Source organism: Camellia sinensis, chromosome 8 (genome assembly GCF_055761805.1).
Source record: "Camellia sinensis isolate YWXY chromosome 8, ASM5576180v1, whole genome shotgun sequence".
Lineage (NCBI taxonomy): Eukaryota > Viridiplantae > Streptophyta > Magnoliopsida > Ericales > Theaceae > Camellia > Camellia sinensis.
The window spans coordinates 107,680,590-107,707,112 of NC_138968.1; the positions used below are offsets into that span (position 1 = coordinate 107,680,590).

Here is a 26,523-nt window from a genome sequence, read left to right on the forward strand (position 1 = left end):
GCCGTCGCCACAAGAGGGTGATTGTGAATATTGATAGGCTCCATTTCGCCTCACGTTGGAAATATGAGCTTCCTTAGGGAACTGTGGTTGCGTAACAATAGCTTCACTCATCAAATCCCCCCGGAACTCGGCCATCTACGAAGACTGCGAATATTGAAACTAGGCAATAATTCAATCACTGGTGAAATTCCTGCCAATGTATCTGCTTGCTCTAACCTTGTTGCTCATGAATGTTATCGTAATAGGCTAGCCAGAAAATTCCTGTGGAGATTGGTTCTCTGTCTCTGCTCAAGCGACTAGGAGGCATGATATTGTTTCCCATCATACTTTAAACAGTAAAGTTTGTAGTTCTCTAAACTTGTTTTCTACAAAGAATTATTTGTAGAAGGTACATTACTATTTGTTTATATGATTCTGACCAAGCATCTTTACAATTGTATTTACTTTGTATTATACATGAATTATAGAGTATGGTACGGGAAATGAGGTGATGACATTCGAGATATTTATAGGAAAGAGACCTACTGATAACATGTTTAATAATCTGAGTCTCCATAACTTTGTTACGATGGTTTTACCTGAACAAGTAACAAGCATTGTTGATCCAACACTATTTCAACGAAGAGAAATTGGGGAGGCAAGCTCAAGCACCAACAATACTCGGAATCAGAGCTTTGCTAGCAATCAAAAAAAAAAAAAAAAAATCAAGTGTGCTTGATGTCAATACTTAGTATTGGAATTGCTTGTTTACAAGAACTACCAAGAGATCAACCAGCCATTAATCATGTTGTTACTCAGTTGAATGTGATCAAGAACAATTTTCTTGGAACTGATGGGTTCAGGGAGGAAGAAGAGCTAGAATTGCAGTGTGATCATGAGTAGGTATGACCCTATCACTTTCTTATTAACTGAAGAATATACCTACATAGTACTGAAATTGTCATAATTCTACACTAGGCCAACAAACTTTAGTTTGTCTTGTAACTTTCATAAGGTCATAGATCTACCATACTTCACCTAGATTATCACATTCTCCAACATTGACATTTTGAAGGTGATAAAAAATCAACTATGGCTGGTTTCTATCAAGCATGATGGTTTTCATTATCAAATGCAAATTCATTTTTTGCTTTGGTTTTTTGTTTTCTTTCCCTCAAACTAGGATTCTTGAGTAAATGAACTTAGCTATGTTAACGGTAGGAGCAAGTAGCATCAATTCAATTACTTCTCCACACAGACCTCTATAGCTATTAATAAGCCGACTAGATTCACACTACAAATACATTTAAGAATAATATAGTCAACCTCCATTGCCAAAATTTTATTCCAAGTTAGACGAACCTCAGTTCTCATGACTTTAGAGACTTGCAAACCCTAAATGTCCTGAAACAACTATGGTGGTTAGTGAACTTCGGCTATATATATTTTTATAATGGAATTAATGGAGATGTAATTTCAAGTTTTTAAATCTCCACATGGCTAGGGTTAAAAAATATACCAACTGATGGAGTTTTGTGCAACTACTCTGCTTAAATCCCTAGCAAAGCCTTAGAGGCTTATCTGTTCCTAAGGAGAGCAGCATTGTAAACATTGCACTAGCTTCCCAAGAAGTAACATTTTGTTGCATATATTATTGGGTATATCCATTCCATGAATTTTGCAAGTAATTACGCTCAAAACATGACACATTTTTTTCCTTTGTTTTTTGATCTTATGAGCATTTGGTTTACAATAGCACATTTAGATACATTTATTCAATAAGGTACCAAAAAAAATGATTTTCAAGTGCTTCAGCTTCTGATTTGTGTCTTCTTTTAATTGTTTATCATGTCTCATCTTACTCTTTTGACATTTTAATTAGTTTTTCTCTTCTCCTAGGTACTTAAGGTCTGATTGGTCTTGCAAATCTTTGTCGACTCAACAACTATGTGATATTATTTTTCCTCCCTCTTTTATATTTTTAGTTTGTCTCAAGCACACATGCAACTCATGCAGAATATAAAAAACTCAAGAAAGAATAAATTCAAAGAACTGGCAATATTTAGAAATTGACATGCTTTAAAAGAAAAACCAATAGGAACCATTCATAATTATGTTTCTAATATTATTTTAGAGTCTTATTTTATGATTGTTTTATATTTTCTAGGATTTTTAAATCAAGGGTATTTTGGTAATTTTATATTTGCTGATATGGGTTGTAGGGCTCGCTAATGAGTTGTCTTAGGTCAAGTTAATTAATTAGATTTTATTTATATTTCTTATTTGGTCGTAAATCGGTTTTGAAAGTCAGATATTGTAGTAGTTTCTTTTTTTGGTTCTAGTTGGCTTAGAAAGTCTCCCAGTTCTATATAAAGTCATGTAATGCTTATAATTTAGGGTTTATTACACTCTATACCACTCAACTATCGTTAATTTATCTACTTAGTCCCTAAACTATCAATTGAGTCTATTAAGTCCCTAAAATATTGTCATGCCTCAGTTTTTATTACTCGGAACCATTACCAGATTCATTAAGTTAATTCAATTTCAGAGATAACATGCGAAAAACTCTTTACATCAACGAGTAAGAATAAATAAAATTCTCTCATTCGAATATAAAATGAATGCAACAGGAATGTATCTAATGAATTGCCCGAAGGCTTACATCTTAAAAAGGTGAAAGAGGGTTTAACCCTTTTACATCAATGGCATTCTGCCCACAAATAAAAGGCCCCATGGCCAATAGGTAAAGAAGATCCATGACCATGTAACACTTCTCGATATTCACCTAAAAAAGGATTAGCAACGTGGGATGAACATAAGGTCCAATAGGGACAATAACAACTTACAGATAGTTATGATAATGAATGCTTAGTCTCATACTGTATAAATAACGTTATGGTTTATACAGAAATATATGCATATAAGTACTTTTCTCAAAATCGTTCATTTCATTCCATAACGTAAGCAATTCACCTTTTCACCAAAATTTATATGACAATAATAAATTTCTGAAGGAAAGAATTGCACCAAAACCTTGTTACGCTTTATCCCACTTTCCAAACTTACACCTGATTTGACTTTTCAAAACATGTTCACAAGTATCCGATATCCTTCACGTTTCTTACAATCTCAATATTGTATTTACGTCCGTTTCGAACACATTCGTATCTATACATGTATACCTTTCATACAAAGGAAACAACAAGGAATCAACGACTATTTACTCAGTAAATGAGGCAACTCAGCCTTCTAGAAACATAACCATCACTACCCACAATGAAATGCCAATTTACCAGACACCAACTAGAAGGTAATGGTACCTCTACCAATTCTCCAGGCGCCAGTTGGAAGGTAATGGTACCTCTCATTCTCAGCGCAAAACACATTTTCCAACCATCACTTTATATAACAAGTATAATTATCTCAAGTGCACTACAAACACATAATCATTTCAACACCACAATGTCATCCTCCACCGATGACCAATGACAAAACCTCTAAACAATTTATGTTAAATACATGTAATACAATCATCCAATTTTTTCGAGGCATTAAGTCCAACAACACAACAATGTTTTCAACTCTTACTAAGGTTCCTTCTTAATTTGCAAGGAGTTATAATTACCTCTACCTTTTCAAGGTCAATCTCCATAATTCCCAATTCACAATATACCAATTATATATATTTATATATAAAAATAAATGAGACTCGTTTCCTTCATTTAACCAAAAACTCAATCCATGGATAACAAGGTCATAATCTGCTCAATTTCAACTCAACAAAGGTATTACCCAACGTTTCTAATCTCATGATTAACTCCCTTTTTAGCAATTACAAGCTACCAATTTGTTATACTCCACCATGAACAACCCAACACAAAATAAATGTTAAAACTCATGAGACTTGAGAAAGCTCAAATTAATCAACAACTCATCATTTAAATCCCTTAGTTCACAACATGATGATTTCACAACTTCAACCCCTTTTTATCTATTAGGCATTTTTACAAAAGTTAGGGCTTTACCTCTCTCTAAACATGAACGTATTAACCACTCCCCAATTTAACCCAACAAAAATCCATTTCACAAAATTTCAATCTCAACTACCAATTCTTAGATCCTCTATCATGATTTTTGAAAAATCCATAACAACATGGTTTTTATGCAATAAAAGCTTACCACATGTTTATCTATAGAAGAGGTATTGAAAAAGATCAAAGAAACCCCTACCTTAAAGAGAGAAGAGGAGAAAAGCCCAAAAATCAACTTTGCCGAAATTCTATCTCCACCGGTCAAGATGAAGCCCTCGATGTGCTCATCATTTTGGCATGAGGAACTAGTACCAAACTCTCAATGGATTCTTGGGATCAAGAGAAATTGTAAACTTTTGAGGGTTTGGGTAGAGAGAGATGAGAGAAAAAGAGAGATTGTACAGAAAGAGAGACACAGTCAGAAAATGAAATGAAAAGGAGTAAAAGATCAAAACATAGCTGAAATGCATGAAAACCAAGACAGATCACGCGTTTGGCCGCACGTGTGAAGCAGCCTCCCGCTCTTACCGCCACACGTGCATTCTCTCCGGCACCTTCACTTCTGCACCTGCCTTTTATGCAGTCTACCACACAGCTCTCTCCTATTTCCCCGCATGTGTGGCCTCATCTCCCGCACGTGCAGCCTTGGTCTTCTAGCCCAGAAAATCTTTGGCTCCACTCCAGACACTCCGAACCCGACCTCGCACCTTCCGAAACAAGAGAAAACTCGGAATTGAAACAAACAAGAACGAAAATTTTGAGGAGGAGTTTTCAAAAGTAACGAGCCTAACCATTGACAGAACCACACTTTAAAACTTGACATTTTAATGAACGTAAATCCAACATAACTCAAGAGAACAAGGCAACTACGTACCGGTCATCAGAAATATATAGATTAAAGTTTATTTAGTTCCTAAACTATCAATTGAATCTAGTAATTCTTTAAATTATTTAAATTAAACCTATTTAGTCCCTGAAAATGGTAAAATAAAATAAAATATAAGCTCATAAGTGTTATAAATTTGTAAAAGACCCTATCTAATTAAAATTTTATTTAAAAAAAACCTTTAATTTTTATTCCGTCTTTAAAAAGTAGGTGTGAGCTTTTGTGGTGAATTTCCTTTATAAGGGTAAAGGTAATTATCTATAGTATTTTTTTACTTATATTGTAAAATGACTACGTGTGCTTACCTTTATCTAGTATTATATGTCAGAAATAATTTCTAATTGATTGTTTTTAAGTTTTTCGCTAAGTTTTTTTTATGTAATTTAATTAATATTTTTTTTCTATTATTATTTGTAACAAAATGTTATTATTTAAACTTAAGAAGCACGGATATGGACACGCTGACACGTTAATTTTCAAAAAATATAGGACACAACACGTGGGGGACACACAAGAAATATATAATTTTATATATTTATTATATGTTATATATATAAATATATCATTCAGAGATAATAAAAAATGCAATATGATACTAATTCCTATAAATTTATATGATTTTTGTTTTATTATTGTATCTCAAGTTGTTTTGTTCAACCTTATAGTTAGTTTCACATGTGTCTAATCGATAGGCATGCATGTTTAAGTGATCGACACGTGTGTCCTCCAAGTGTCCAAAGAGTGTCCGAGTTTTTAAAAATATTTAAAAAATAGGAGACGTTTTGAAGAGTGTCGGACACGTGTCCTAAGAGTGTCCAAAGAGTATTGGTGTTCGACACGGACACGTCACCTTTTTAGAAGTGTCCGTGCTTCTTAGATTTAAACTATCTAATTCTACTTTTTTAGTATATCTAATACTCATATAATTTTATTGGCAATATTGAGAAATCAGACTCTAATACTAATTTAAACAAACAACGAAATAAAACACTTTTTAAAGACAATAAAAATTTTAATTTTTTTTGTAATAAAATTTTAATTAGTTAGGCCCCATTTGGACTTAAAGCTTGGTTTAGTTTGGTTTGGTTTAAAATTTTAATTAGTTAGGATCTCTTACAAATTTATAATACTTACGGGCATATATTTTAATTTTATAATTCTTTCAGGGACTAAATAGGTTTAAATTAAATATTTTAGGGATTTAATAGATTTAATCGATAGTTTAGAGACTAAATAGATTTTGATTCATATACGTTAGGGATTTAGTAGACTCAATCAATAGTTTGGGACTAAATTGACAATTTGACAATAGTTCAGGGATAGAAAGTGTACTAAATCCTATAATTTAATAGAGTTAATATTTTAGAGAATTTTAAAAGCTTTTGAAGCTTCTTCATGGATTATGTGATGCAATCAAACCTTAGGTGTCATGCTTAAGGATTTTAGGAGTTATTCCTAAACCTATCTTCTTCATTCTCTTACTTTTTTTTTCTTTTTTCTTTTTTTTTCCCCAATTTACTATTTTCATATTACTATTCACAGCCTTCTAAAAGTGCGCTTTTCAACCTCAAAACCCCATCCAATCACCCCCAAATCAATCCTAATCCCTTTATCTACCTTGTGACGCCCTCAAATTAAACCCATAATAAATAATATTAACATGTATTGACAAAAAGAAACAAATATTCTTCCATTCATCAGAGTATTCTTAAAAAAAGACATTACATGTAATAACGACAGTAAATGCCCTACGGGCTTACATCTTTCCAAGCCAACACTTGGACACAAAAGAAATGAGTACTAACTCAACTACAGATTAAGCCCTTGGCTTGAATTTACATGTAATATCAAAATGACAAAAATAACTAAAAAGAGTCTTCAACTCCAAATCCTCCCAAGCTAAGTCCTTGGAGGTAGCATATCACCTGGACCTGAAAATAATGTTTCCATATAGGGTGAGCCACAGCCCAGCAGAGATATACTAAACCATATATAAGCCTTGACTAAAGCAATAGCATTCAATAGATGGTTACTCTTATAATTCAATTACATCACAATACAGTTTCAAGACCACTATGTCCATGATACGTTTCACTTTCCATTATTTACCCAATTTTCCATTTTATACAAACATGGCTCAGAACCTGGCCAAACAATATAATGAGACTAGATCTCATATTAAAATTACTTCCAATATCAACAATTAAATGAGGCTAAGGCTCATAATAAAACACTTCCATAAATCGATAAGTACACATATTTGCTGTACTAAAATACTTCCATACATCAATAAGTACACATATTTGCCGTACTAATGGAGTCCATTCCCTTTCTCCTCCCAAACAGGTTTGAGAGTCCATCCCCTATCGTCCCTCAAACCATGGAGTACATCCCCTATCTCCTCCCAAACAATATGCATATACAATGTATTTAACACTTGTCATATACAATATTCAATCAATACACGTATGTGCTGTATTAATTCAACTGTCATATTCAATGGCCCGTTCAATGTGATTAGTTTTCGTTTTCCCTAATCCACGTGCAATGTCTACAACAATCACGACTATCCTCCACCAATAGCCCAAAACAGTTATTTCTAAACAGAAAATAAATGCACTAAACGGATATAATATCAACATTTATATAAGTGGGTGATAAATTAATCCAACCACACCATTCAATCAACAATTTCCCAATTTCATGGATTTCAACTAAAACCCATATTTTTCCCAAATTAATTATATCAATTAATTTACTACAACAATTCGGGCATTTTCCCCCTTTCATCAAAATCAACCCTAAGGTTCAATTTTCTCTATTTGACACTATCTATGCCATTTTTCAAGTCTTACTAACACATGGAGTTTAATATATGGAAAACCCCCTTTCGCTTAAATTACAAATCAAATCCTAACTTTTTCCAAAATCACCCAACAACGCCAACATATCAAAATGACCAAAACTTATGTCAAAACCTATAAGATGGAGTAGGTATCCCTACCTCGAAGTGAGGAACTCAAACGGAGATGATGACCAAAGACCAACGTGCTCCAAATCCCAAGTTTCTCAAATTAAAACGAAGCCCTCAACCCACTCTATCTTTTTAATAAAGGACTAAGGTTAGATACTCACCCTAGGTAGATCAATTCTTAGAGAGAAGACAAGTTTAGAGAGAGAGAGTCGGCTCTAGGGTTTCAAAAGAAAAGATGATGAAAAAAATGATGTTTAACCTGCTGCTGCCTACTGATATATAACAAGCCATTAGGACCTTATAGTTACACCAAAAATAATGACCATGAAACAAGAAAATGGTTACACCAAAATAATGACCATTAACTAAGAAAATGGTTACACCAAAATAATGACCATTAACCAAGTTCATGAATTCTATTTAACCTCCATTTATGACCAAGAGGTTACCAAAGTAATGAAACCTCATAAATAAATATAAGATATTAAGGATTGGTCGCTATATACCTATTAGCCTTCAATTTAACCCTTAAAATCCTAAATTACTCATTGTTTAGGCCATCAAATAACCTCTACTTTCAAAATCCAACGTTGTCTCTACTCGTCCTACATCTGCAACTTTTCTCATTTAAATGTACTTTAAGAAGGTTCAGATGGTCCAAACAAGTTGTAGTTGTAGAACTTATAATCTTCATTGTGTTTGTTTTGAAAAATAAGAGTGTGGGACTGGATTATATATCCTAGTCAATACTAAATTTTCACATTTAGATATAAAAGTGGACTTTTGGATTAACAGACCTCCCAAACTGTATATCCTCCATTTGAGAATAATTGAGTCCCTCGAGGACAGTGGGATACGAAAATGGGGGATTGACGGGAGTCTAGATTTAGTGGTTAAAATATCAAAATATCCTCAAACTATAGTCATTACACCATGCAATCCATGCCTAGTGATTTCAAATAAGCATGGGATATGATATGATTCTATTAATCGCTTCTTAATCCAGGAGCATTCCAGACATGGGATAGAACATATAATCCTAAAGGATTGGTAATCAAAGAACATTTAATCATGGACTAATAGTACCATGTAATCTAGTCCAACTTGTCCAAATAATCAAAATTCAGAACTGAGTTACATAAGTTACTTGGTTACCTCAATTTCTGCTTTCATCAAGGATTAGAAAGAACTGAAGCTGGTGGTGCCGTGGAAGCATGCTTGTTGACTGTCGAAGAAGATGTCGTTGCATATGTAAAGTTGTAGTTGATGTTTGTATCCACCTCTGTCAATCCCTGTAAAACCTTAACCACAATAGACATGGAAGGCCTTCTTGACTGATCATTCTGCAAACACCAAGCCCCAATCTTTATCATCTTGACCACCTTCTCGGCATGATATTGTTTGACTTCTTCATCCATGTTTTCTACCATATAGTTGATACTCAACCTTCTCCCGCAACACTTAAAGCAGATGTTTTCTAGATTCTGATTGTGTGCTATCAAAGTTTCTCTGGCCACTAGCTACCTCAAGAAGAATAATTCCAAAGCTATAAATACCAGCTTTGATGGTGACTTTTGCTTGTCGCCACTCTGGAGCAATATATCCAGGAGTTCCTCTCATTGTGGTCAGAACATGGCTTTCGTCTCTGCTTATCAACTTGGATAACCCAAAATCAAATATTTTTGGCATTAAAATCTTCATCCAAGAGCATGTTTTATGGCTTTATATTGAGGTGAATTATTCTCTGCCGGCATTCTTCATGCGGGTAAGCCAGCCCTTTGGCTATGTGAAGTATAATCTTCTTTCGAGCTTGCCAATTGAGGAAAGGTCTCTGGTTATTCCAAAAAATCTAGCTATCCAAAGAGCCATTAGTCATATACTTGTATACCAAAAGCCTGCAAGCTTTTTCCGCAAAAAACCCAATCAACCTCACAAGATTAGCATGGTGTATGTGTCCAAGTGTCTCAACTTTAGCAAAGAATTCCTTCATCCCTTGGCCCAATTTATCTGAACTCTTCACTGCAATCTGAGTGCCATCTTTCAACATCCCATTGAGCATAGTTCCAAATGCTCCACCTCCCAATCTTTCCTTAAAATCTTCTGTTGCAACACATAGCTATTTATCTGAAAACCTCACTAGACTTCCTGGAACTTGCTTCATACAGTCCTCCCCATCCTCTGAGCAGCTTGGGCGCAGCATCACAAAGCATGTAACAATTGTAACAACAAAAGTTAAAAGGGCACCAGCACACGACAATGCTATTATTGCTTTTAAATTTCTTCGATTTCTTGAAAGTGAAGCATGTTGAGAAGTATCAGGCACAGTGCCTTTACTTGTCTGTTTGCTGCCTTATAGGGAATTTGGACCTTGACAAATGTTGCAGATGCAAAACTGTGGTTTAGGATTTGCGCTTCTCTAACTGTCAATACTGTGGATGGGATATAACAACACCCGTTTGAAACATTATTGTTGCACCTCAAAAAGACTGCACCACAGGAACAATTTAGCAGATAGATCTCTTTGCATCTCTCTATGTCACTGATATTTGGAAATGCAGCATCTTCGTCGATCAGGTTGAAGTAGCATACATTTCTAACTTCAATAAGATGGTGCTTTTGGTTAACAAGAGGTGGGCAAGACAAGGAAGTAATACTAGAGCAACCCATATAGGGTATTTGAAGCTGAGTTTGGTGTTGATGTTTTCCATTTTGGCTGTGTGTCTGCTCAAAATATCGAACCCAATCCATGCCTATGGGACAATTACATTGGCCTTGTTTGCATAAGCCATATTCACCACAGTGGCGAGGATGTTGACATTTACCTAAATCGTGGGTAATCATATCAACAATCTCCCTCCACCCATTGGCATTACTGTGATGGAATATCTTCAAATGCCCATCACTACCTAGTTTTATATATGTAGTGCTTACAGTGGAGGGAAAATTGATGGGATTTACTTTAAACATTGATTGAGATGTACCAATATTCACAAGGAAACCTCCTTGTTGAAGCTCTGCATAGTATGAGCCTCTGCTAGTTGTTGAGGTTTGAACTGGAACCAACTGATAACACATTTGTGGTTGACCCTTGCCTCTTATGTATGTAGCAAAATCGGTAGCCAATTTCAATGTGGCAAAGTACAAACCACGAGCCCATAAGTTTGATGAACTTGAAATGAGTTTTTGATCCTCAAATTACCGCTGCCCAACAAGTAATGTATTCGTGGGGTAATCAAAAGACTGCCAAATAATTGCTCATTTGTTGTTGAATAGAACCAAATTTCCCCATTCCGTCATGTTCATTCCCACCACGGACTTGCCTAATGCATTGGTTGACCATACGTGGTCTACATCCAAATTTTGTAGTACCAATTCTCCATCTACTGTAAGTTGTAGAGTTGCGTCTTCTTTCACAGGATGGCCTACATTTGCTGACCAACCTACACTGTGATTTCCTCCACCAACAATGGCAACTGAGAGCAAGTAATAGGTGCAATTACCGAAGTAGTAGAATCCACAAACAAACTCAACACTTCCCCTTCTTGAGAAAATTGTTCTCACGATTGTTGAGTTGTCTTCACTGACGAGACTCTTACCATTAGAGTCATTATTGTACCAAATTGAGGAAAAACTTGAATTGAGGTAGAACATGGGACCAAATGATGGAGGTAAGGAAGAAGATCCAGCCGCCTCAGCAGAAGTTTGGGCCATATTTTGAGCTAAACACACACTGAAAACAAATGAGCAGAACAAAAATATGATTATTTTAGCCATGATCTCTGACGAATTACTTTTATCGCTCTCTTGTTGCTAGCTTTATAAAGAGTTACCAAAGTAAACTTGGGGGTGGGAGAACAAAAGTCATCACAAGTCAAGTCTTACAAAAGGAGGTGGAGCAATTTTATACAGGTTATGTGGGCCATGTGAACGTCAATGTGTATCATAACTTCCAGGTAAATGAGAATGCTTGCACACAGAGGTATATATGTATACATGTATGTAATGATGGATAGAATAAGTCTATGTACACCGAATTAAACCACAAAAAAATAAAAAAATAATACACAATGGGCCTTACCTCTGGAGAAAATAATGAGGGTAAGGATACCTCTGATAGGCCCGACCGTGGTAAAGTGTACATTCTTGGTACTTTTATATGGTTTAATTCCATGTACGTAGTGATATTTGTATTTTTGGAACAAATTCTTAGTTTCTCACCCACCATTTGTCCATTATGGAAAAAAAATAATACTAAAATAAAAATTAAATTAAATAGAAATTAAATAACACTCAGTTTAATGAATATGTAAGTCTTTAGAATTGAAACAATTCAAAAAAATTCTGTTTTTAAATAAGAGAAGTTAAAATATGATTTACTTCCCAATTTTTCAACTAATACACGTTTTCTTAATTTTGAATTTTGTTAATATACAAAATCTAAACAATCAGTTTAAAAGATAAATTTAAAGGTAAGACAAGTAGTTTAGGATAGGGGATGGTGAGACCTTTTCTTCCCCACAAGACAAGTATTAGATTCACCACTAAATGTAAATTGGTGAAGCATCTGAGTGTATTTTGTTAAGTTTTAGAAGAGAAAAAGTTATGGTATAAGTGGTTTCTTATACCCTTTTATATTAAATCATAAACATAAGTTAAGGCCTAAATAAAGGCCCATTACAGCAAATAAAGAAATTGAACAAGAATAAAATAGGAAATATCCTAACACATTCTAACACTCCCCCTCAAGCTGGTGCGAAGATATCTCTCATGCCCAGCTTGTCGAGAATGTCACGAAATGGTTTAATCCCTAATCCTTTGGTAAGAACATCAGCCAATTGATCTCCAGACCACACGAAAGGCGTACATATAGTGCCACTAGTAAGCTTTTTCTTGATAAAATGCCGATCAATCTCCACATGCTTGGTCCGATCATGTTGCACCGGATTGTGGCCTATATTAATGGCAGCCTTATTGTCATAGTATAGCCTCATAGAATTTATTTGATGAATCTCCAAATCCTACAATAATAATCTAATCCATAAAAGCTCACACACACCTTGAGTCATAGCTCTGAATTCGGCCTCTGCACTAGACCGCGCAATAACATTTTGTTTCTTGCTTCTCCAAGTAACTAGATTTTCTCCAACAAAGGTACAATAGCCAGAGGTGGATCTTCTGTCAGTTACTGAGCCAGCCCAATCAGCATCTATATATTCCTCCACACTGAGATGACCATGCTTTGAGAAATAAAGACCCTTTCCCAGAGAAGATTTCAAGTACCTCAGAATCTGCATAACTGCCTCTAAGTGAGTTGCACGTGGAGCATGCATAAATTGACTAACCATACTCACTGCAATAGCAATATCAGGCCGCAAATGGGTTAAGTAAATAAGCTTACTCACTAGTCTCTGGTATCTCCCCCTGTCTACCGGCTCGCCTCCTTGATCCTCACTAAGCTTTAGTCCGGGCTCTAGTGGTGTATCACATGCTTTATTTCCAAGCATTCCTGTTTCTTTTAGCAAATCAAGCACATACTTTCGTTGACATATGAAGATACCATCTTTGGACTGAGCAACCTCAATGCTTAGAAAGTACTTCAAGTTGCCTAAGTCTTTGATTCCAAACTCATTAGCCAAACACATTAGCCTAATACTCCTTTAACCGAGGAACCTCCTCAACATCATCCCCTATGAGTACAATATCATCCACATAGACAATGAGGGCTGTCATTTTACCATGTGAGGAGTGTTTCACAAACAAAGTACGATCAGCTTGACTCTATTTGAAACCATATTTCAGCATGGCCTGTGTAAACCTCTCAAACCAAGCCCTAGGAGACTGGTTAAGGCCATAAAGTGACTTGCGTAACCGGCACACCTTTCTTGTGGTTTTAACATCCTTAAAGCCTGGGGGAATGTCTATGTACACTTCTTCTGCCATATCTCCATGGAGGAAAGCATTTTTAACATCAAATTAATGGAGCGGCCAGTCGAGATTAGAGGCAAGAGAGAAAAGGACTCAGACAGAATTCATTTTAGCAACCAGTGCAAATGTCTCCTGGTAGTCTACTTCATAAGTTTGAGTAAAACCCTTAGCCACCAATCTAGCCTTGTAATGTTCAATTGAACCATCAGCTTTGCACTTTACAGTGTACACCACTTACATCCAACATGCCATTTGCCCTTAGGTAACACAGCCAATTCCCAAGTGCCATTTTTAGCAAGCGTTCTCATCTCCTTCATCATGGCATGCTTCCACTCAGGAGTAGAAAAAGCATCCTGAAAATTGGAAGGAAGGCTTACAGAAGAAACTTTAGACAAAAAAACTTTATAGGAAGAAGACAGATAAGTGTAGGAGACAAAATGAGAAATAGGATGCTGAGTACAAGACCTAACCCCCTTCCTTTTAGCAATGGGAACATCTACATCAGAAAAAATTGAGTTACCTGGAGGTTCACCAGAAGGAGAGGATTCTGGACACTCATCAGAAGAAGAAGATAGCAGTGGAGAATCCTCCAAAGGTTTTGGGAGGAATGGAGAAGGCAGCAGAAGATTGGAAGTCGAACAAAACCTGAAGAGGATTTTGTTTATGAAGAACCTGGGTAGGAAGACGATTGATGAGGAAGGCAGCAGTGAGAACCGCTTCCCCCCAATAGGATCGAGGAACGTGGATTTCAAAGGATAAACAATGCGCAATATCAAGAAGATGCCGGTTTTTATGCTCGGCAACACCATTTTGTTGAGAGGTATTGGTACAAGAAGTTTGATGAATAATACCATGAGTGGAAAAATAGTTGGCAAGGCTAGAATCAATGTATTCTCCCCCATTATCAGAACCCAGAATTTTGACAACTACCCCAAACTAAGTGCAAAGCATTTTATGAAAATTTTGAAACACAGAAAACACCTCACATTTGTCCTTCATAAGATACACCCAGGTGGTCCTAGAATAATCATCAATAAAGGTGACAAACCATCTTTGACCCTTTAAAGACACAAAGCGAGAGGGACCCTATACATCAGAATGAATCAAAGAAAAAGGAACTAAACTTTTATTAATAGAAGGAGCAAAAGAAATTATGTGTTGTTTGCCAAGTTGACATGGCTCACAATGAAACTCAGAAACATTATTTTTCAAAAAAAAAAAAAAAAAAAAAACAGAGGGAAAAAGATGCTTAAGTAACAAAAAAGATGGATGCCCAAGACGACGGTGCCACAACCAGATGTCTTCCTTAGTAGATGAAAACTGAATGGATGAATGAGCCAGCTTATCAGCTTGATCCAAGATATAGAGACCATTCTCGTGTCTACCACTGCCAATCATCTTCCTCGTGATAAGGTCCTGAAACAGACAATGATCAGGAAAAAAGGTCACACTACAATTTAAGTCCCGAGTAATATGACTCAACGACAAAAGATTAACACTAAAATTGGAAACATGTAGGGCAGAAGATAAATGAAGAAAAGTAGTGGCATAAATTAAACCTTTCCCAGACACAGAAGAAATAGTACCATTAGCAATGTGAACTTTATCCTACCTTGAAGAAGGGGTATACGCGGAGAACAAATCAAAAGAACCAGACATGTGGTCGGAAGCACCAGAATCGATAATCCAAGGTAACGTTTGATGATAGAGGAAAGCACTTGCAGAAGAAGCTAAGTTACCTGACTGGGCAATATTACCTGAAGATGAACCAGAGGCCCGACGGTCTAGCAAGTGGCGATGAGCAATTTTCAACTCAGAAGTAGAAAACCCCGAGATATCAACAGATGGAGCAACTGGAGCTATGGACTGTGGCTCAACCGTATCAGAATGATGGGCTCGGGCATTGGGCCCACGGCCTCAAGACTGTTCGGAGCGACCCCCTCAAGAACCAGAACGGTCTTCACGACCCCCAGATGGTTGCCCATGCAACTTCCAACAAGTCTCATGGGTGTGGCAAGGGCGATGACAAAAATCACAAAAGAGAGTATCCTTCTCAGAAGGAGGATAAGAACCACAATCCCTATCTCGAGAGGGGGAAGAAACTAGGGCAGATCGATCAGAAGAGGCAGTTGGAAGCATAACAGAACGACGACTCTCCTTATTCTGCACATAAGCAAACGCTTCTTGGAGAGAAGGAAACGTATCCATACCAAGCACACGGCTCCAAACAGGATCAAACTCCATATTCAAACCTTCCAAAAACTTGAAGGCCCGCACTTGTTTAACAAATTTCTAGTAACCAGCAGAATCCGGGGAACAGAAAGGTTTGTAGTCCTGAAGATGATCAAGTCGCTTTCACCCATTGCTAGGGAAAGTAAAATACTATAGAATAGTCATCTCACCCTGAACGGGCCGGTCAATAGAGCGTTGCAACTCAAAAGTCTGTGAGAAATTACCTTTGTGGGAATACGTAGCAGCCACAGCCTCCCAACTATCCTGTGTTGTGTCCATAGAAAAGTATCCCTCACCGATCTCCGGAACCATAGAGTGTATCAACCAACCCATGATAAGAGAATTGGTAATCTCGCACTGATCATAACCTGTATCGGTGATACTGGGAGCCTGAACACGCCCATCAACATATCCCATCTTCCCTTTGCTTTTCAAAAATATAGTCAAATTTTGCGACCACGCTAGATAGTTCTGACCATTAAAGAGAGAGGTGGTGATTTTTCTAGCCAGGGTGGAGAGAATCGGTCATAAAAGTAGTCAAAACAGGACTCGCGCCTTGTGTAGCAGGCTGTGAAGTAGTAGACTCACTAGTCAATTCTGCCATAAAGACGGCGCGACGGAACCCTTACAAACATATCCAGAGTGAATCACAAACCCGAAAGATGAGAGAATATAATAATGAATTTAAAAATAAATTTAAGAGAACATTTTTTTTTCCTTTTTTTTTTTTGGTGTAGAAGATAGTCAAAGAGAGATTAAGAAGAGGAGTAACATATTACGAAGACAGAGAGAGAGAGAGAGAGAGAGATGAAGACGAAAGAGTTACATGTAGAGACCGAGAGAGAGATGTCGATGAAGACAGACCACAGGGCTCTAAGCCAGCCGACAGACCAGGGTTGGAGCAGGAAGGCTTTGACGACGATAAGCCCTTCGACTGGAGTTGTGAAGCCTTGGAGATTAAGTCCTAGGGGTTGCGCTTGTGCCTTCGACTGGAGTTGTGACTCCGATTGGGGCTGTCGGAACCCTAGGTGCCTTCGACTGGGACTGTTAGAACACTAGGTGCCTTCGCCTGGGGCTATCGGGCTGAGGTGGTGGTGCTGTGTTGATGCTGTGGTGGTACGGCTAGGGTTTTTTTTTTCTTCTCTAGAGCTACTCTAATACCATGTTAATTTTTAGAAGAGAAAAAGTTAGGGTATGAGTGGTTTCTCATACCCTTTTATATTAAATCATAAACATAAGTTAAGGCCTAAATAAAGGCCCATTACAGCAAATAAAGAGACTGAACAAGAATAAAATAGCAAACATCCTAACACATTCTAACATATTTAAGATAGAATTTTCAAAACCAATTTAGTCCTTGATTTTCTATTTTCTATTGCTGTTAAGAATTTTGACTGATCCCAATGTTTAATGAAAATTTGAATCTCAAAACTTCTATCAGATTTTAACGCTTAACCGTCCTTGAAATTTTTAGACTTCGGCTCTAAAGAATGAGAATCAACCATATGGCCAATGATAATTCCAAGTCTATTACTCTTACTTTTGGCCGAGCACTAATGGTCAACAAAAGCTATCAATAGTACGTGTCATGTGGACCATATAACAAGAGAGAAAATACAATACAAACTAATAAATTTTACAAACTTTTAAATCTTACAAACTTTTCTTACTGCCATGGCAATGTATCATGCAATCATGAAACTTTGTTAATTGAATGGCTCAAAAGGCCACTCACTAGTACATTTTTAAGTAAAGTTTCCGAATCACACCACACCTTTGACACAATGGAATGTTGTTGATGCAACTAAAATAATTATTCTGTTATTGTAAAACACTTGAAAAATACTAACAAAAAGTTTCCAACAAGTCTCTATAAAAACAAATTCATTTCTTTCCATATATGAGATGAGTTAAAATCATGTTACTTGAATAAATGAGAAAAATCCCATTGTTCAAAACATAAAACAAATAATTGATGCCATAAACTGCCAAAGCAGTGTAAAATCTCCCTACCAGTAATCAGCACAAGAACATTTCCCATCTTTGAAATGGTGAAACCTACTAGCATCTCGTACAATAATTTCTCAGTTTTCTATCTCCGATATGTACTTGATAGCAACATGGCAATCACTACAGACACGTAAATTCTTCATCACCCGGATTGGAACACCGTTTGGGGTGTTTGTTCATCAGAGCAAAAGTAATTGCCAACTTTTCACTATGGTGTGCCAAGTTGTGTTCCTTCTCCTCAGCATCCATGTCATGTAAAACAGAGTCGGTGTCAGGCACGTAATCCTGCAGTTTCATTTCGCAAGTCAGTTCTTTCAAGTAGATATCAATTTCCATTGATTGTGGATGGGATTTGTCTCCCATACAAAACTGGTGAACTTGGTTCTTCACCTCAAACCAGCTGATACCTAGCTCCTTCTTCACCCTCCTATCTCTCATCACTTTCCTCACTTCTGAAATATCCTGCCATCTTTTAGCAGAGGCTTGAATATTCAACAACAGCACATAAGGAGCCGAATCCTGAGGATCAAGCCTAAGAACTTCTTCAGCAATCCTTTTAGCAATATCTGCGTTTTTATGGATTTTACAGGAAGATAATAAAGTCTTCCATATAATAGCATCTTTCTTTACAGGCATAGTTCTTATAAAACCTTCTGCCTCCTCCAAACAGCCAGACCACCCAAGCAGATCAACCACACATGTATAATTTTCTAGCCGAGGCTCCAATCCATACTTTTCTATCATCAAATTAATGAATTGAAGTCCTTTATCCTTCAATCCACAATGATTACAAGCATAAAGCAAGCTTAAAATAGTAACGTCATTTGCATCCAACCCTACTTGATCCATCCAATTAAACAGCTCGATGGCTTTCTATCCCTTCCCATGGAACCCATATGTAACAATCATTGAACTCCACAAGACCACATCGACTTCTTCCCTTTCCAAGAAAGCTTTTACAGATTCATCCAAACACGCACAACTAGAGTACATACTAATCAGTGAACTAATAACATCAACAATAGTACTTGCACCAGTTTTTATTGCCTCCGCATGAATCTGTTGGCCTTGTCCAAGTGTTGCTAACTCCGAACATGAACTGATAACACTCACAAACGTAATCTTGTCAAGCTTAAAACCTGCCATTTTCATCATATTATACTGATCCAAAGCACCCTCAGAGAACCCGTTTTGAGCAACCACATTGTGAATTGGCATTGCTTTGATCACTTTCTCTCCTTCTCCCAAACTTCCAGACTTCATGTACATATGAGCCAAAGAACTCCTAACAACCAAATTGAACTCAAACCCAGATTTCACCACATACCCATGAACCTGCCTGCCCGCATTCAAATCCTTCAAACCCGCACAACCTCGAAGAACACTACCCAGAGTGAACACATCCAACACAAACCCCAAACCATGCATTTGGGAAAACAAACTCAACCCCTCCTCGTTAAACTCAAACTGGGTCATACCCACAACCATCGCATTCCACGTCGCAACATTTCGTTCTGGCATTTCATCAAACCACTGACGTGCACTCTCTAAATCACCATTCTGAATGAACCCACCGATCAAAATGTTGCAAGACATGATGTTCTTCTTGGGCATTACGTCGAACAGTGTAACGGCGGTTGAAAGTTCTCTGATTTTGGCATAGGCGTTGAGTAGGTGGTTGGAGACGAACTTTTCTGAGGAAGACCCAGATGTGATGATCAGAGAATGGAGGTGTTTGAGGAGTGAGAGAGATTGGGTTTGGATGCATTGTTGGAGGAGGTAAGAGAAGAGAGATGGGTCGGACCAAATCTCTGATGTGAATGATTCAAATGCTTTTTTGAGGCAGCCTTTGGAGCAGAGGTTGGTGAATTCGTCTGGAGTTTTGGAGGTGTTTGTGGAGAGAAAGCGAAGAGGGGTAGGAGTGAGAGGCGTAACACATGACTTTGACAGACCCATACATTTGGGTTGGCTTGGCTTAATGACCGTGTAATAAAACTGAAGTTCTGTTCTTAGTATTTGGAGTCATTTAGATTCATTATATTTTGACAAAAAAAATATTTATTTAAATCATTTTGATTAAGCCGATGCCAAAAAATCTAGACTATTTTTTAGGTCAATAAATAACTTTTCATTAATTTTTGTAAAAAAAAATCATAAATTAAAAGATTTCATTCTTGTACATAACGTCTTCAAAATCATGAAAAATTACTAATAAATTAAAAAATATTGACGATTTTTTAGATGTCTAGAATAGTAAAAATGGATGAATAATTTGAAACGAATAAAGTAATCAACTAGATTCAAAACACTAGTTTAGTTTTATCAATTACGTAATTTTGTAGAGAAATGTATATAATTTGCATGGTAACTTAGTAAATTGGGACATTTTGAGTTTTGATCTTTGTTAATTGTCGTTACTTGAATGATATACTTATGACTAAGTGATTTGCAATTATTTAAATTTAAGGGAAAACATCACTTTACTCCTCTATGGTTTAGGCCATGTGCGGATTACTCCCTTGACTTGCGAATATCATCACATAACTCCCCTGTGGTTGATGGAGTAATGTGCACCGTTAGCTTTTCTGTGTATTCTAACCGACTGTGTAGTGCACGCAAGTGTGGTGCAAGTGGGCATGAACTGATGATGTTCCCACACGATGAAAAGACCAAAATGCCCCTAGGGATAAACATAAAACCTTACCCAAGAAGATTGCTTTTATATTGCCTCCTTACTTTGTATGTTGAGTTGTAGGCTAGCCTACCCAGCAAAAATGTCATCTTCAAACATTGGAGGTGGAGAAGGACAAATGTTCAGGTTCATGAGCACAAAATGTCGTTGCGGGAGAAAAGCAACCATTAGAATCGTGGAGTCCGAGAAGCCTTCAAAAGGTAGGTTGTACTATGTTTGTGAAAATCCGGGTTTGGGGGGTTTTGATTTATGGGCTTGGTGAACCCAGTTGGATATGCTCCCATGTATAGAAGAGATGAGATTGATGATGAGAAGCCAAGAGTTGAGGAAGGTGTGCAGTTTAATAGAAAACTGATGAAGTTGGAGATGAAGATAGAGGCACTGGCCATGATGATGAAGACATCTATGGTGGTTTTGCTTGTGTGTTTCATCTCCACCATGTTAATGTTCAGTATGAAATGAATTTGTAAGAATTTGTAAGGTGCTTTATGTACTTGATGTATGTTTGAAAACAATGAAATTACGTTTATGAAATTTGTGATTTTTTTATGTTCTTTTTTACCGCAACACGGAAATGCATTGAAAATTATGCCAACACAAACCCTACTGAGTTTAATTGGAAAAAAATCAACAAATTCTTAATTTTTTTTTTTACTGCATTCCAATGCAAAATATACATCCAACATTTCCAACACAAACAAACTAATTGTATACTTGAAGCAATGGTAACCTTATTGAGTTGATTTACAAAACAACAGGCCTAAATACCAACCCATTTACAGAAATAATGGAACAAAAACCATAACTCTAAATACAAAAACTGAGATTGACAATGGAACAAAAATGACAAAAAAAAAAAACTGAGATTGACAATGCTATTCAATACCAATCCATTTACAGAAGTATGCTGCAATTGAAAACCATTCTCAAAAACCATAACTCTAAATACAAAAACCATAACTCTAAATGTGTGTCTATCTTTCCTTAGCTTAAATATAAACACAACACATCCCACAGTGTTGTTTCATTACAAAAACATAAATAATAACAGGTAATCCTATAGTCTACTTTGACCCAGTTGCTAATTCTTTGTCCAGTCTCCTTACTTTGATTCTCTTTAGTACAGAAGTTATTGAAACAACATAGCATTCACTCCAATTCTTCCAACATTGACTGCAGATGTAGATGCATTAATTGGTCATCTACCCCTCCCACCAACTGTGATTTCAGGTCCTTTGCCAAGACCACTTGATGCCTTTCTATCCTGGGTTGGTAATTTTGTAGGCTGCAACAACATTTTCAATTAACAAACTGAAAAGTTACAAAATAAAAAAGTTGGCTAAGTATATAACAAACTGAGTTACCTGAGTGGAAGACCCAGTACTCCTCCTCTTCAATATAATAGAAGCAATACTCATTGGTGGCTGAGATGCTTCTTGGCCTCCTCTTCTAGTTTGGCTGTTACTGGACATCTGAGGCAAAAAAATTTCCAGTTAGGAACAAATTGGGCAAACTGCTATTGCTTTCCTACTTGAAGTTACAAGTCAACATTAAAAGTTGGTTATCTCATTTGATGGGATTTTGGTTATTGGAGTAGGAGTAGGAGTTGATGCAGGTTGAGATGATTGCCCACTAGTACATCTCTGTTGCAACAAACAAATTAAGTATACAACTGTCACGACCCCATTCCTCCCCTAGTAGAATGGTGCCATGATGGCCAGTAATCCGAGATTACCAAAGGCCAACTTACAAAGTTTCACACAATCAGAGTGTATATATGAGGCTTACATGTGCGGAAGCAATAAATTTAAATCTAAGTAGTCCATAAGAGCTATGCATAGATCTAATGAAATGACATACATCTTAATATGGTTTTATAACTTGAATACAAAACAACATAAAGTACATATTACATCTTGATCAAAAGGCTTCTCAAGCCCAAATATACAAAGACATGAATTACAACTAAGAAGCATAAACTCCAAGATGCTACCAAAACATGAATCAAAACATCCTGCAAACAAAGCTTAGGCAACATCGCCTTCTTACTCGCCACCTACATATATATAAAGGGGAGGGTCAGCATGGATACTCAGTGAATGATATAAGTAATAAAGGTTTGAATGAATGATATCCGAGATCTTTAGCAAAACAATACATATCATAGCCTGTACAAAATCAAGGGATGAACCAAGTTCATCTGTCAAAGTCTTCAAAGCTTCAAGGGATGCTTACTAGCATCAACATAATACAAGGGATGACATTCCTGACAAAACAAGGGAATAATCGACCCAGAATCGATTAGACAAACCCACCCATACAAGAATGTCGGTGGCAAGGGAGATATCTCAAACAAGGATACTAGTTGCGTTATAGTCCCCTAGCACTAAGGACTTTCCAAGAATGTCATCAAAACTTGATCAAATACTTTTCCAAAACAAAACAAAGCAAAGCTTTTATTAAAACATTATAACGTAGCTCTATTAGAAATACCACTCACATAGCTCTTCGGGTGTAGGGATTAAGGCAAGAATCTAAGATGTACAATCATATAGCAAAGTCTACTGAATGCATTTCAAGAAGACAAGAAGGAATGCTCAAAGATGGTTGTGCAATGTATTCTTAAAACAAGCTTTACATGAATGAAAATGATCCCGGCATTTCTTTCCAAAAACCAAGTCAAGACAAAGCAAAACATGTGCTGGGAGTCAAAACACTGTTTTTCTTCTAGGGAAAACATGCTGGGTACCAACCAGGTCTCGGAATGGATGCACAGAGATGATCTAGGCTAAAATGGCCTAGCTGGGTGAACTTAGGGGGTCTTGGCCGAGGTCCCACACCTCTTGGCCGAGGTGTGGTCTCCTAGGTCTAGGTGCGTGGTGGTGTGCCTAGGTGTGCATACAATATAGGCTGAGGTGCAAGCGATCATGCAAGGTAGGCCAAGGTGAGATATGATGCTTGGCCTAGGTGTGAGGTCTAGGCAAGAGTGGGTCTCAATGACCACACTTAGGCAAATAAAGTCTGGAAATCTGGGTTTCTTCTTGAAGAACATGAAGAACATAAACATGAAGAACAGGAATGCTAAAGTCATAACTTCTTATTCAAAATCTGAGATTTCATATTATGAGTTCAAAAACATGGACTTGGGTACCCATACTTGGAGATTTCATGAAAACAAACACAAAAACATGGAACTTGTTACAAACTTTCGGATCAAAACATGGTTTTTCTTCAAGAACACAAGAACTTCACTTTCTCTTTCTGAAACAAACTTTAAATCAATGCATGGCTCATAAATCATGCTAGATCATGCAATGTGATCGAATCAACATAAAGAACAATAAGAGTAGATCAAGAATCTAACCTTAAAACACGAATCCAAAGGTTCAAACTCTAAGGATCAAGCTTGGAAATCTATTCTCACTCTAAGAACTTCTTCTTCCCTCTTCCTAGAGCTTCTCTATACAAGGCTAGGATATGACAAAATGATATGGGCTCTCAGCTACAATCTGACTTAACCCTCTACTGGGACACGTAGTATCACCGGATTGGGTCTCCTCAAAAAGGTGCCAGAATGAAAAGACAAGAGCATGACAAACAGGGTAAAACAAGTAAGGTGACATGGGCACTCTGACAAGGCAATGATCTCGGATTAGGACATAGGCTTCGGGCAAGAAGGTTTTAATGATCTCGGCTAGGAAGGATAACTCTTGACCTAGGTGTGCCACACCTTGGCCAAGATGTGCCACACCTCGCCCTAGGTCATACCAATCCAGGAACAAGATCACTAGGTGCAAGGGTCAAAGATCTAGGATACCTAGATGATAACATCTTGGCCTAGGTGATGCACACCTTGGCCTAGATGATGACATCTCAACCAATATGCCTAGGTGACGGTGGAGGTCAACCAAGGTGGTTCCAAGATGGTCCTAGGTGTTGGCACTCAACGGTCCAGGTGTAAGAGGTTCAAAGGTGTGACCTAGGCTTGAGATTACTTAGGCTTGAGATAACAGGGAAGGAACAAAACATGTATATAACATTTAGGCAAAACAAGTCAACGTCTACAAATGCAAGCCTAACAAGACAAAATCATGCAAATGCACATGAACATGACTAAGACAAGAATGAGGGTTGTTATAACAACAAACAAATAACATGTGTACAATAAATGAATGCATCAGTATACACCAGCCTCCACCATTTTGGACTTAGGATGCAGTTTGTTCTTATATGACCTTTGATTGTGCCCTTTTTGCAGACACTTAGCACATGTCACATTGATGTTCTTCCTTGATGCCTTGTGTGGATTTCTTGCCTCATCTGCTTGTCTGTTTCTTAACTTTTTTGGTCTGCCTGCTAATTTCTTTGCTTCTGATGGATTCAATTTCTGGCCACCTTCCTCATACTCATGCATGTTTGGAACTGGGTGAATGCAAAGGTATCCAAGTAGCTAGACTTGCTGTAATACTCATGCACATAGGCTTCTGGCTACTCATGATTGATTTGAATGGCACTAATAGCATGACTATAAGGCAAGCCAGACAAATCCTATCTCTTGCAACTGCATGTCTTAGTACTTTGGTCCACTATGCACCTCCTCTGAAAATGATCAACCTCAAATTCCAATTGTCCACACCAGGTTGCAAAGTAGTTCCTTGATTCCACCTTCAACTTCTAAAGTTTGTCATGAATATTGGGACAAATCTCACCACTGTATTTTGCCATTCCAGCCTTTTTAACTTGAATCTTTTACATCAATTTCCTTCTGATCCATTCAAACATGGAGATTATTAGTAACTCTCTAGCTTCTAGGATGTAAGAATTGAATGACTCACTCAAATTGTTCACAAGGATGTCACATTTGCTCTTTAGAGAAAAATTTGACCTTGCCCACAAAGCAGGGTCAGTCTCCCTTAACCACTCCACAGCCGTCTTCCTATTTCCAGTCTTAGGATCAGCTTCTTCAATCTTCTTTATCCAATAATTTAATTCATGCACATTTCCAGTTGATGTAGCTTTCCAGAATAGGTCTTTTAACACACAACCACTGTATTTTGTCTTGAAGTTACTATACATATGTCTCAGGCAGTATCTGTGATCTGTAGTAGGGTATAACTCTGCAAATGTTTCAACTAACCCCTTCTGTCGATCTGATATAAATGTCCACCCCATCTCCTCAACACTCCCAATATCACTCATCAATTCCTCAAGAAACCAAGACCAAGAGGCTTTACATTCTATCTCAACCAAAGCCACTACAATAGGATACATGTTGTCATTTCCATCTCTCTCAATAGCACTACTGTAGACACCCCATTTTTGACCGACCTTAAGACTCAGACGTCATCGATTGAGCGCTCGGTGATTGTGCATGTTGTGCTCATTTCGAGTTTTCGAAGTTTTTGGCTGAGTGCCTTGCCTCCGGGCCTCTGAACTCTTTGTGCTTTGGCTCAGTTTGTGGACCAAACCCTATTTTCTCTTCCCTGGAGGGAGAGAGAGGTCTGTAGACCACCTTTTTGTGGTCGTAGACCACTTTTCTCACTTGAAGACTAGTTTCTGGTTTCGGAGTCTTCAACCGCGCACCTTGTCTCGGGATCGCTTAACGTTCTCCGCTTGGCTTGGTTTTTGAACCATGCCTTGTTGACCTTTCCTAGAGGGACACTGTGGTCTAGGAGAGCACTTTTTCCTCGTAGACCACCTTTGGTGCCCGTAGACTAGTTTTCGAGGCCTCCGGCTGCGCGCCTTGTCCCCCGGACTCTTGTCTTGCATCCTTTTTGGTTTGTTTTTGGTA

At 37.3% G+C, this 26,523-nt stretch overlaps 1 protein-coding gene and 2 pseudogenes across 1 annotated transcript; all 3 read right to left on the minus strand.

Annotated features, from left to right (window-relative positions):
• Window positions 1-9,045: 9,045 nt before the first annotated feature.
• LOC145797952 (G-type lectin S-receptor-like serine/threonine-protein kinase SD2-5 pseudogene) lies at window positions 9,046-10,073 on the minus strand (annotated as a pseudogene).
• A 71-nt stretch (window positions 10,074-10,144) lies between these two features.
• LOC114270528 (uncharacterized) lies at window positions 10,145-10,948 on the minus strand. Its single transcript, XM_028212066.2, has one exon. The coding sequence runs from the start codon at window positions 10,946-10,948 to the stop codon at window positions 10,145-10,147; it is 804 nt and encodes a 267-aa protein (XP_028067867.2).
• A 7,086-nt stretch (window positions 10,949-18,034) lies between these two features.
• Window positions 18,035-19,996, minus strand: LOC114270530 (pentatricopeptide repeat-containing protein At2g41080 pseudogene; annotated as a pseudogene).
• Window positions 19,997-26,523: the final 6,527 nt, after the last annotated feature.

Excerpts from the sequence above, each read along its gene's own strand:
- LOC114270528 (XM_028212066.2), bottom strand. The coding sequence starts at position 10,948 with ATGTGTTATCAGTTGGTTCCAGTTCAAACCTCAACAACTAGCAGAGGC.